Source organism: Diadema setosum, chromosome 1, assembly GCF_964275005.1.
Source record: "Diadema setosum chromosome 1, eeDiaSeto1, whole genome shotgun sequence".
Classification (NCBI taxonomy): Eukaryota; Metazoa; Echinodermata; class Echinoidea; order Diadematoida; family Diadematidae; genus Diadema; species Diadema setosum.
Genome location: NC_092685.1, coordinates 2,451,526 through 2,464,999, shown reverse-complemented (window position 1 = coordinate 2,464,999; position 13,474 = coordinate 2,451,526). Strand labels below are relative to the sequence as shown.

At 37.4% G+C, this 13,474-nt stretch overlaps 1 protein-coding gene across 1 annotated transcript in view; it reads left to right on the top strand.

The window, feature by feature from the left end:
• The window catches only part of LOC140246323 (BTB/POZ domain-containing protein 7-like), a 53,531-nt gene that overhangs the window by 7,935 nt on the left and 32,122 nt on the right, over positions 1-13,474 (top strand). The window contains exons 3-6 of the mRNA XM_072325800.1: positions 2,829-2,904; positions 7,639-7,784; positions 8,855-9,013; positions 11,106-11,277. Coding sequence (XP_072181901.1) covers positions 2,829-2,904; positions 7,639-7,784; positions 8,855-9,013; positions 11,106-11,277 — 553 coding nt within the window. The remainder of the gene's footprint in view (positions 1-2,828; positions 2,905-7,638; positions 7,785-8,854; positions 9,014-11,105; positions 11,278-13,474) is intronic.

Here is a 13,474-nt window from a genome sequence, read left to right as displayed (position 1 = left end):
ACATTATCTAATTAGGCATGCCAACAACAGCAACACAACATGTAAATTGAAACATTCTCATTGGCTGATTGCCACATTGCTTTGATTAGCTACCCTAACAACTACAAGGGTTGTTTAGATGTAAATCATTTGATTCAGAGCAGCATCTTTGTCCAAACTAGTTTCAATTTACACATTGACCAGTCACTTTTAATATTAAAAAGAGAATCTCTTTTCGGATGTTGGCCATATTCAACATTAAAAGCCATCCATATTTGAAAATATGGCAAGTAATAGCAAAATAGTTTTTGAGGCATTCATGTATGAACAGTAGCAGAAAATTTAGTATATCAGTCAAGCATGTACACAGTGTAGAAGTGAAATCTGATGAAATGTATTGAGGATTATCATACAGTGTGTACGTATGTGTTGTCATTTAGTTCATGACGTAAAGTCTCTGTTGTTGTTGTTACTCTGAAAAATTTTACCAAATAATGAGGATACTCTTAGAGAGGAAGAAGTAATATATCTCAGGGCTATATGTTGATCATAATAACTGACGTCTTTCATGTAATAGATACTAATACTCCAAATTTCATTCAGATTTATAAGCAGTGATGACATTTAAACTAAAAAGTTAGGCATGAATGTTAACCAAATACACCAGGTAAGTTAATCAAGTGAAGATGTTTGTTCATGACATTCATCTTCAAAATCAGTTAAACAAAATTTCAGGAGAGAGAGAGGTGGAGAGAGAGAGAGAAAGAGAGGGAGAGAAAGAGAGTTGAGCAAGCGTTCTTCTGTCGATTGCTGATTCTGCGGCAGTCACTTCCAATTCTACATTTGATTAAGAAGTATTGAGGTAGAATTGATTTGATTCGGTTCTTCTTTGAAGATCAGCCCATTTGCTTTCTCATGAAAACTTGGAGGCAAGTGACTCCTTGTATATATCATGCATTTGAATGTCCTTGAAATGATGAATGTGCAATAACCTTTGAAAGAACCTGTGCCACACTTGAAATTAGACAATTAGGATGTATTTGAAAAAAAAAATGCAAGGCAGTCACTGTCCTAAGTCTGTCTTGTCAGTGCACTGTAAACTTTTATCTGTGAGGCAGAGAGTGAATATTGAGTGAGCAGCTCATGTTTTGATGGAATGAAGAGCTTGTAGAAGGGACAGGTGATATTAAACTTGTTTTTCATTTGGAATTCCAGTAGTTTTGAAGGGAGTCAACAATATGTTACTGTCAATTCCTCTGAAATCAATAACGGCCCATATTTCAAAAGATTGATTTTGTGTATGACTGTTGTTTTTTATTTATGGCCAAAAAAAAAGTATTTGGAGATTAGTTTTGGTGTATCCCCCTTTTTTATGGAATCATAGTTCAGTGTATTTAATTTTTTATTGAACCAAGATATTCTTTGAATACAAAACCTAGAAGAACCAAGATATTCTTTGAATACAAAACCTAGAAGTTTTGAATACAAAACGTAGAAGATCCATCTTCCCTATTTCTTTTTGGTAAAGTGGTACATGACTGATTTTGCAATCAATATTTGATGCATCATTCTGTATTGGTAACCCTCGTGTGTTGTATCTATCTTGCTATCCAAGTATGATAGTGCTGTCACCACTGCTCAATCTGAGGATTGCTTTAGTCCCGCGTGGGTTGTGGGTTGACTAAATGTTTGCATTTCACCGGCCACATCTTGTATTCATGACAACTTCTTGCAGTGCTTGTCAAAGAGCCCCTGGTATAGTCACAGACATGTCTTACATTCCCATTCCTCATTTGTTTCGATTTTTTCTCTCTTCTTTATTAATGTATAATGTAGAGTCTGTGTTCGTTTATTGATACTTTTTACCAGAGCTTGCTGTCATTCAGTGTGTGCCACACTGTGTATTTTTTTTTTACAGTGTCCCAATTTATCAATTCTTTTGATGATTCATAAAGGTAGATTAAGTGTGTGCTGCTTTCAGAGAAATTTAATGTATAATCTGTTTTACGGTCACTTCTATTTTTGTCTTTGACAGTGATGTCAGTGACTTATTCCCTGTTTGCCATTTAAGGGAAGTATCCAACACTGCCAGACTTTCATCTAACAAAAAAAAAAAAAAAAACAAAAAAAAATTGCTTTTTTTACAGCTTTGTGGCAATTAAAAGATAACTCTAATTTCCGTTAACTATGCATGTAAGGATTACATGCCCATAGTACAAATTAACTGCTTCAAGCCATTTTGCCTTCAAAGTTGTTGTATTCCTACCCCCAACCATGTACCTGTTACATTAAGGAATGATGCTTGGTTTAGACAGGCCATCCAGTACTCTTTATGTAGTACATTACACTTTATGTAGCTTAGAGGGGAATGTTGTCAAAATTTTTCATTAACTACAGTGAATAAGGAAAAGATCACAATAAATGAAGGAATTGGTATAGAAATCATTTGCCCAAATTGTACTTTTCTTGTACATGTATTTTTGTGGATAGATTCATGATTTATCTTGCCGGTGTAAAAATGTAACTTTACATTTCTTGAGTAGAATTTTATGTAGAAAGTTTGAAGGAGAAAGATTGAAAACTTGCAATTTTAAAATAGTTTTGATACAGAAGTCTTGATTACGCAGCAATCACAGATTCCATGCAAGGATTAACTGAACAGATAAAAGTTACACTCATAACTTCCATGTAATTGTCAAGTTTACATTTTGTTGTGGCTCTGTTTTATTCATGTATTATTATGTATCATTATGTTCACAATGATCATAATTCTTAAAAACAAAATGCCTGCATACTGCATGATTCATTGTAACAAGTTGTTTACCTCTGTGAATCTTTGTCTTGATTAGGTGGCAGAGGCAGACATCTTGAAGGCAGTGGTGAGGTGGGGAGAGTACCAGTTGATCAAGAGGATGGAAGAAAGAGGTAAGTCTCAACCGGTTTGCCCCAAACAGTGTCTTATATCTTAAGGCCCATTCTCACTGCAAAACATTGCAACTTTCAGATTTGCCATGTTTGACCTCTCCAATGTACACTACATTGAAATGTAGGGATCTTACTGCACTTGAGAAAACTTGGATATTCTTTGCTGTTCTTACTGTACCTGCATGCATAGTCTACCTGGTTGCCTAGCTGTTTCCATATGACCTTGAAAAAAGTATTGAATGGAAGTCACAAACAATTTTCTGTGATAGGGGATCTCACTGCAAATCACAAAAGCACACTTGGAACTGTGGCAAATGTGACATTTCTAGCAATGATTCAGTTAGTCTTTCGCTCAGTAGATGAACAGCTTTAATGGGAATAGTTTGCTAATATATTTTTTTTTTTCACCACCAGTATGAATGGTCTTTGTAAAAGAGATGTATATTTCCCTCTTATGATGTAGCTATTGAGTTTAAAACCTAATGAAGTCTGGATTCTCAGACTTTTCATGATGTATTGCTATTCATCGTTACAAAGGATTAAGTGGAAAAGACACAACACTTGAGAAGTAGCCTTGAAGGCACTTTGCTGTGTTGGCAATGAAAAATGCTGTTGGCATTGTAAAAAGTTGATTATTTCCGGAATCACATGTGTTATTAATTACAGAGCTGTGGAAATACTCTTGTGTTTGACATTGAATTGAATTCTATTTTCATGAGTTTGTCTCATGAGAGGGGCCTGAAAGGAAAAAGTTTGGTAAAAAAAAGAAAAAAGAAAGAGTGGTTTTAGCTTTTGTTAGTCAGAAGCATTGAATTCATCGAATTGAGGTTTCAGAATTGTTAGATTATAGGGAAATTAGTTCATCATGTACTACTATATTAACAGAGGGTGATTGGGGTTGCTCTATAATTCACCAGCATCATAGATCAACAAATCAAAAATGGATGCGTGCCAGCTTGACCAGCTTAATTGGCAGCTGTTCTGTTGTATGTTCTAAATAAAATTGTGTGATAGTGCGTATCACAGCTGAATGTCTTCGTATACAAGCAAAATATGTTACGATCACACCTATCATATTAGTTAAAGTTCATACACATGGAGTTAATTAAAGAAAGACAGGTTATATTTCCAGTATACCATATGATATGAAATATGAAAACATTTGGACATGGAGTTCCATGCATATCTTCCTAGTAATATTGATATGACTAGGTTGATGAGAGGTCCACAGTTGGTCACAGCACCAGTTTGTGGCAAGCCAGTGTCAATGAGTGAGCTATGATTTAGTCATTTGACGAAGTGTGCCCCCACGCACCATTGGCTTTGACTGGATCAGGGCTTGGGAGTGAAATTATCGCCTAACTAACACTTCCTGTCCTTCCCTGATTGGATTGGCTGTGATAATGGAGTGGGATGAAATGTCATCCTGCGATTATACACGAGATTGTACATTGTGGAATTGCACACAAATTTCTGCAGGAAATCAATTGTGCAGGACTGTGGTGGGGAAATTCTTTCACAGCTTACAACATTGAAAAGGAAAGACAGCTAATCCTTTTCCTGTTCATATTTTATACATTGCCGTATTTTGCCATGACTTTGGCAAGGGATTGTCCTCTGTTACCAGTGCAAAAAGTGAAATCACAAAACACAACATTAGACTTAATGGTGTGTGAATTCCCGCATTCATTGCTGAACTTGCCCTTCTTACTCACAAGTGACTTTAAAATTGCATGCGAGATATTTCTGTAAATGGAAAAAAAAAAATGTTTGGAGTCATAGATCCTGCAATATTCCATCCAAACGAAATTGCAGACATGTAATATCACCCCAGGATATATGAAGGGGAAAATAACAAGTAGAGTAGGATTGCTTCATTCTGATTGGATTGACTGGTGACTTTGCAACTGTTTTTATTACAAAAGCAAGATTCCTACCAGTAGTTTTTGCACTGATTTTTTGCTTCACTTCATAAGGGTATGGGAATATTAGATTTGCTTGAATTAAACCACTGCTATATTTTCAGTGTAAACAGAAATTGATATTTGTGCTGGTCCCATATTGTAATATATATTTCATATCAGTATACTTGAAGAACACTTCAGCTCAGTGATGCTTTTCATATTTGCATTCTACTAAACAATAATAATAATGATAAGTAATGTCCTATAAAGCGCTACGTCCAGTTACAAACTACTCAAAGCGCTTTCTGCTCTCTCTTAAGAAACTAAACTCATTTATTCTCAGAGTTTTGGAAGTCAGTGTTTCATGCCACTATTTCGTGTGTGTCGGTCCATTCGGCGGATACATCAGTAATATTCTGTTTTCAACGGCATGAAATAAGAATTGAACAATGATCGTTATCATTACTATTGATAATGATAATGGTAGTAATGCTTTTAATTCTTTAATGTAAAGATTCAGTAATGTTGAAAATCACAATCAGCAATGATTATATGCTCCTAATGATACTGCTACTAATGATAGTGCTGATGATAACAGTAATAATCATCATATCAAATGATGATGCAAGTTTACTCATTGTTGAGTAACTCCACACATGTCCATCATTATGAAGTAAAACCTCTACCCCCTTTAAATCAATACTTTCAAGATGTATGGTAATTTTCTATCTGCTCTGCATGGTGCACCAAGTTTCCTATGACAAAAAGTTAGGAATTCCTATTTTCAAACTACCATGATGCTTTTTTCCTGTGTATGAGCAAGAGAACCAGGGGTCATCTCTTAACTAGGACAAAAACATTTGATCAGAAAATTTGGTTTTACAAACTGATTGTTTAAAAGATACAGTGTATTGTGAAGTATTGAATCTATTTTGTCCCAGTCTATGACATGCATCATTCACATTTCATGGGTCTTTTTTCCTTTTTTTTTTTTTTTTTTTTTTGCCGTTCTGTCGTACAATGGCAGACATCTCTAATAAAACCAACCAAAAATGGGGTATAAAAATGAAAATTATGGATTAACCACACAGGATGTCCCAAAGACGGTCTGTGTCACCCTTTGGTCAATTCTGTGTCAAACTCCATTTCATAACCAACCAAAACTCCAATGTTGTTGTTTTCACTTGTATTTCATGCCAAATTTTGCCTTTATTAGGTGTTTTCTGCTCATAGGAAGTTTGATGAAATGCGTGGCTGCTCCATAATTTTGTTCATGTTATATTCTGTCAACTAGATATATGAGAAAATGTGGTCTCAAAACCTGTGGGAGGCGGCGGCCTTTGCTGTAGGGAATTTCAAGTAATAATTTGGCTGAGGCAGTAATGGATATATCATGTTACTTTAATAAGCACCCAGCTCTCGCTGACTCTAGCAAATGATGGAGCATAAATGCTAACATATGTGTTAGGGTTCATTGTACTATCAGAGACCCCTGAAGATTAACATGGTAGAAGAGATGAAGTGATGTAATATTTAGTTTGCCTTGGGTTACGTGCTGCATTAGAGGCTATACTGATGCCAGGAGTGAGTAAATGAGCAGTAGCAAGGGAATAGTTAGTGCAGTAATATGAGACTGCAGCGCAATTCTGGCCTATGTTGTGCATATACACTGTGTATTGTATTTTTTCCCTATCAAAAATGATATCCAATTTTCCCTGCTGGAGATATTCATATTATTTATATCAGCATTTGAGAAACCAGACTTTCACTCTTTTGTCCCCTAGGCTGTAGGCTAAAATTGCTACCTCATCTACAGCATACAGTGTATTTGCCAGACTCTTTCATTTCAGTTCGCTCAAGTTTTATGCAGTAATATAACATGCATCTGATGCGTGTGCCTGTTCCTCTGTAAAGATTCTATCTTGCATTTCACTATTCAGTGTTTCTTAACTAGTTTCTCTGCACTATACCCTCTTAATGTGATTAACAGCACAAACCAGAGTTTCCTTTAAGCATTTTGTTTTTTTTTTTTTAATCAGCTGCTTACAAGAGCAGTGACTTGATCACAAAAATACTCACATTTTTTTTTGTTTTGGTTTATAGTATGTGAATAAAAAAAGATGATTGGTTTAAATAATGTTATTATCCCACCTCATAATACAAATTTAATGCACATACATTATTAAATCATTAAATAGATTTTTTTTTTTTTGTGTATGTCATGAACTTCATAAGCAGCCTTCTAGCTTTCTGCAAAAGAAATTAAATATACATTAAGAACTTGCAGTGATTGCTGTATTTAATGATTTGATTATATAGAGAAATAATCTACTTCGTAGACATTGCCCACAGTTTGTCAACTTGAATCTGTAGATGGCTTAATGTTAAGTCTGAAAGGTTGTTTCACAGCGAAATATGCTAGGACACTAACTTTTATGCTAATGTTACACAAAATTATCTTTTACATTTAGTGATTCTGTAGGAATTACTTCCATAAAGAAGTGAAAGAAAAATATATAAATGCATAAAAGCACACACACAAAAATGCTCAAACACAAGTCATGGTGAGGATATTACCATGATTGTGCAGTGATCAAATGTTTTCCTCCTAAATGAAAGTAGGTTGATGTGTTCATCAGTGATCTTTATAACTAGTCAAATTGATTTGTAACTTGTCCAGTGATAATATGCTCTGTTTCAGTTGAAGTGATCAGGCTGAAATTGATAGCACGACTAATGGTGTTTGCAACTACTTTGCTGCATTTTGAATGAAGTGATTAGTTTTGTGTAGCATGACATAATTGATGTTCACCATTGATGTGTGTTTCAGAACCCAACCTGGTCAGCCACACCCAGCATAGCGTGAGCAGGAAGGGGATAAAGAGAAGAGACCTGGATACCGGGGAGCTGAGGGAGATCATCAGCAGTCTCCTACCTCTGGTCAGACTGGAGCACATCATACCCAGAGACCATGAGGTAAGCCACTGCACCCATTGTCTTGGGGCTGGCTCCAGGAGATACCACCTGTTGGCCCGTGTCTGAGACATGGTGTATCATCATCTCCTCTCTCCTGGAATACATGCACTCCTTCCTTCTGTCTGGCGACACCCGGAAGAGTCAAAAGTTTTGGTCTCTTTTACTTTAAGGGGGTTGAAGCTTAGTGAATAGATCCAAATAGATAAACAGCATGAATTTTATTCATTTGTCAAATGTGTATACATACGTATGTATGTGTGTGTATAGTTTATTCTTGTTTCTTATAAACGAATGTGGTGTCTGTTCTGACACAAGGGTGACCTGCCTATATAAGAAATTACCTGTTATTGTCTTTGAAATTTTTGAGTTGAATGTCAGCACATTTTATTGAATGGAAGGGGCAATGTATGAGCAGAATTCAAGTCTTAACATTTTTTATAGAGCCACATTATGCTGTTGAGTGGAGAACCCTTACCACTTGACTCCTTTTTTTTTTTCATTTTAATTTATAATTTAGAGAAAGTATTATAAATCTGAAGGAATTTAGAATATACCGGGAAAAAAAAGAAAAAAGAAAAGAAAAGATGCATGCTGATATGGAGGCACACAAGATACAGCCCGAAGAAGTTGGACTTTTTTTATTATAAACTGTAGTGTGTTATTTTCTGAGCACTGAATGCTGTAATCCTCAGATGCAAGAGAAATGCTGTTTGTCCTCTATGAGAATTTTACGCACTATACTATTGCAACATCTTGGAGCAAGAAGTTAGGCATCTGCAGCTGTGAACTAGCGTGGTAAAGTCTTTCAACAGGCTTTATATACATGTTGTATGTCTCTGCCATTGTATGTGTGCATTAATTCAGTAAAACGATCAATCAATCTGTGAAAAGTAGGATGAGCAAGGTCACTCTTGTGCATGCAATATCATGAGTAAAGTTGTCCTTTAAAGTTTTGCCGTTGTATCTTTGATGAGCAATTTATGATTCATATTCTTCCTGAAGGGTGATGAAAATCATCTCAAACCATATGATAACCAGGCCAACCCTGTCTGTCTCTCCCATCCACACAGGCCCTGACGGGTGCAGTGAAGAGGGGTCTGATCCCTACCCCGCCCTCCCACATGCTGTCAGGAGATGAGCTCGCCAGAGTCAACCCATGGGTGAGAGGGAAGGGGAGGCGGCACTACCCGAGACCAAGACTCTTTACACCCTACGTTGAGGAAGCTAAGGTACAAACCTCACGCTGATTAATATTGTATCTTTCCCATCATATCAAGTTATCTTTTTATGCCCAAAAAGGGCTAGTGGAGCTGTGATGTATATTGTAAGGTTAGTGACTAGCGACAATCTTACTCCAGATAGTGATTCAGGAGGGGATGATTCATTTCAGCCAGGTTCCCACGTACTCCAGAGTAAGAAAACTCCTCTTACAACCCAATTCCTAATGCCATTACCTGTCAGTAGCTTCAGGTAATTGACCTCTTCATTTCTCCTTAATATCCTGTGATCCCTATGCGGGACCATGGATATGCGAGTTGGAAGCATTGTTTTCTCCAATCATCACATTTACCATTTGCACACCTTGGAGATCGGAATGAATTAGTTGTCAGCCTTGAAATGAGACTAGTCCGAGGTAGATGTCAGTATGATGGCCACATGCTGACACACATGTGATGGATGTGATGGCATGGCTGTAAGTCATCCCAGTGGATGCAAGTGGTGGCTCAGCTGGGAACAGGTGTTCGTGTGTTCATCCTTCCCTCACACTTGACATCTTATGTCATTCAATTATTAATGTTCACAGCCTACCTGGTAACTGTTGCACATTTGCTCAAGTGTAGCATTCTTCATTTTTCAAATGAAAAATTAGAATAAATAAATTGATTATGACAAGGAGAAATGAGAGAAAAAGCACAAGATTAAATCAGGATTTAACGCAGTACCTATTCTCAATGAACTGCCTCTGAAGGAGTGAAAGTATCAAGGCTTCAGGGACCCTCCTCAGTTGTTTTTGCTTGTGCCTTTGTTGCTGCTGCTACTACATCATTTTAAATGATTTTCTCCAAATAATATGTGAAACTGTAATGAACATTGGATATCCGAAAATGAGATTAATGAATAAAATGAGGCTGAAGTTACAACAAATGCTATTCATACACCGATGAGTGTGCCATACTTTATCTCAGATCTGGTGTGAAACCTGGTCATTCAAAGGTAGCAGCTCATGCACACCTTCCCACAGTCTCCATAAGGTGTCATCCATATTTGGTTACTGGCATCAGATTGGGACTTCTTTAACCCTTTGAGGCCCACCACCTCATACTCTGGCTAACAGCGTACACAAACTGAGGAGCTCGATCTTGTGGCTGAGTGGATAAGACCACAGACTATCAATCCCAATGTTCTTTGTTCAAGTCCCCTGCAGCAGTTGTGCCCCTAATATAAAGAAAGCCATCGGATCTGTGGTTGTTTGCGTACAAGGTTTATTAGCCCTGGTAGCCATGTAAAACAAATCAGTTCAATTCAATCAAATTCAATTTAATTCAATTTATTTCACACAAGTTGCCAGTAGTCAGGGGTATTTAAGTCCAACCACTTCCTTGCGAGTTAGTGACAGATGGATGACTTTCATATAATTTTATTCAGTTTGTTATCATCTAGGGAACTTTGTGTTGCAAACATTTCTCAGTGACAGTCACTCAAACCTGATGAAAAGGTCACTCCAATGGTTGTGACTTCAACATGTTGTTAGCCTAGTGTGTTTAAATCATAGCAAAGTAATGACCCTTTTTTCTGTACTTTCCATTCAATTATCCTTTTTCCTCCTGACAGTCCTTCTAAGGACTATACCACATAGTGTTGCCATATGGAGAGTTTTACAAGTCACATCTCAACACTAGAATGCTAAATAGCTGTCTTGGTCACACAAATTTGATGTCTCTCATAGCACTTCTCATGTGCTTGGTGGGCAACATTTTGAGAAGCAAGATTTTTCTTTCATTCGCATAATGATATTTACTTCCTCTCTCAGTGAAAACCTAGTGAGGATAGGATGCTCTGGGCACAAAGTATATTTTATTTTGAGAAAAGAATGTTCAAGTATAAAACAATTTGAGACTACTGTATAAGTGATAGTGATGTGACTGTATTTGAACTTGTAAGTTTCTGCTGTTGAGTTCATGCTTTTATTCAGAATGATGTGTTTATAGTGGGGGTGGTAGTAGGTTTCTGCAAGACACTGTGAGATCATATCCTGTTCCTGTAAACAATGAATTCTACTCTAGAGAGCTATTAAACCATGTGTCAATCTTTACCTTCCAGAGTTTCCTAGAGGAGCCAGTGGTGTCTGACATGGACTCCAGCCAGCGAGGTATCAGGATGTCCTACGTGCCCGACGCCCTCTACATGCTGGATGAGAGAGGAGCCTGCTCAGAGCGCTGGACCAGTCGGGTGCGGTCCTACCCTCCCTCTGTCATTGCGGGCTCATTCCCTGGTGAGTAGATGAACCTGGATATATCAAGCAACAAATCATCAAGGTTCCCCCTCCCCCCCCCCCCCCTAGTATGGCACTTTCCCTCAGGGTAGATGTAATCACATCACATATTTTAAGAAAGATACATGGAAACTTGTCATCAGTTGGGAATAATGTGAAATCAGTTTATCATAGTTCAGTACCCCATGCACATGCGTAACATCCAGCATAGGGTCTAAGTGTTAAATATTGAACACTATAACGGTTATGCGTCAGGACTCATAAGGCCTTTATGATTAGGCACCAGAATGATGGAGTGAAAAAATAGGAATTACCCTTGTTCAAGGAGCGAAATCAAAAGTTCCCACTTCGGGAACAATACAGTAAAAGTGGAATTTTTTTGGGGGGTAGAACTTGTCATGCATTCTGTAAAACATGAAACTAGCATGATAATAAAAGCATGTAAATAATTTGCTTGCTATATGTAATGCTATCTTATATATATTTTGATCGGAATTTGAAAACGTGAAATTCATCTTACCTGGCTGAACAAGAAAAATTCTTCTCAGGCCAAAATATCTATGTTCACAGTACACTGCATTCGGTATTATGATTGGGGGGGGGGGGGCAATGCTTGGGCATGTTGTAAAATTTGCCAGATATCAATCAACTGACGGAATGTTTTCTCTTTGAATTATCCATGATACCCAAATAGTCATCTTAACAGATTACATATCTGATAGATAGGGAAATAGATGAACAAAGGTCGTATCATTCCAATTCATTTCTGAATTTATTGCCCCTCCCCATGAAATTTGTCACCTCTTGTAACAACACCCTTTGAAGAATAAACTTGTATACATATTGACACTCATGAGAAAAAAAAATGTTGCATACCTTGTCTTTGCCTTCATAATATTATGGTGCATTTAGTGTTTCATCAGTGAGCATAACCTATCCCAAGTTCATGATATGATTGCAAAGTAAATTAGACAGTACTATCTAAAGTCTGATATGAGTGGACTTTGGAAGAAGAAGTTCTCCATGTACACTCTATTCACCCTGTAACCTTGTCATTTTACTTTGTAGAACTATCAATCACTTGTGAGGAGCAGTATTTTATTGTGTTGTTTTGAAAAATACAGAATAGCATTTAATGTAAAATTATAGACCTACAGTATGTCTTCCCATGAATATTACCATGGCTGTACATTTGAAATGTGTGCATGGATTCATGCATTTATTATATTATCTTCTTGAGGGTTCCGTTGTCATGGCAATAAAAAAATTTAGACACACAAACACAAATCACTTTGGTAACTGAGGAGGCTGATTCCACATCTTTGATCTAAGCACCATTAGTCCAGTAACACTGGGTATGATTATCAAAGGTGCTACTCCTAAAAAAAAACAAACAAACAAGCAAACAGACACAAAACAATAACAAGAACAAACAAAGATCAATATGCCATAATGTACTGTTTCCTGCAAAAGTCACATGAACATTTTTTTCTTTCAAGCAAAAATACCATCTGCACCAATATACACAGTTGCCAGAGACATGAATTTTTTGTTTGTTTGTTTGTTTGTTTGTTTTTAGGCAGCCAGAGTGTACCCCATTCCCATCACAGCCTCCCCTGCATAATAGCCAATGTTGCAGTATCCCACCCCACCCCATCCCCAATATGGCCTGTCCAAGCATATATGTGACCCGCTACAACAAAATGGTCCTAAAGTCGCGCACGGTCGAAGCCGTGAAAATCGAGTTTGAAGTCAGAGCATCAAAATTGGTCAAAACTTACGATTTTCTGAATTTGACATATTATTAGAGTATGATATGTCTTCTATCATCTGTCGAAATTTTGAAGCAAAATGATGAAAGGAAAGACCAAAAAATAGTGTTTTTCTGGGCCATGTTTTTTTGGCGTTTCAAGGAAGCAGAAACTGGTTCGAACATTTGGATTGAGCGCCACAGATAGGCTCCGCCCCTAACAACGACCAGAGTGATCTCATTGGTCAGTTTGCTGCTTGCCGCTAACCGAAGCGTGAAGCTCGCACACTGCCAAGTCGACTGGTGCGTGCTGGCGGGGTGCGCTATGCCCAGCCGCTTCTCCTGGCATCCTGGTCACTGATTGGTCGGTGAGGAGATCGCCGACGATGTGTTTGAATGAGCATTTCGGGAGTTGCTAGGGCTTACCTTCTATTGTTCGGAGGTGAA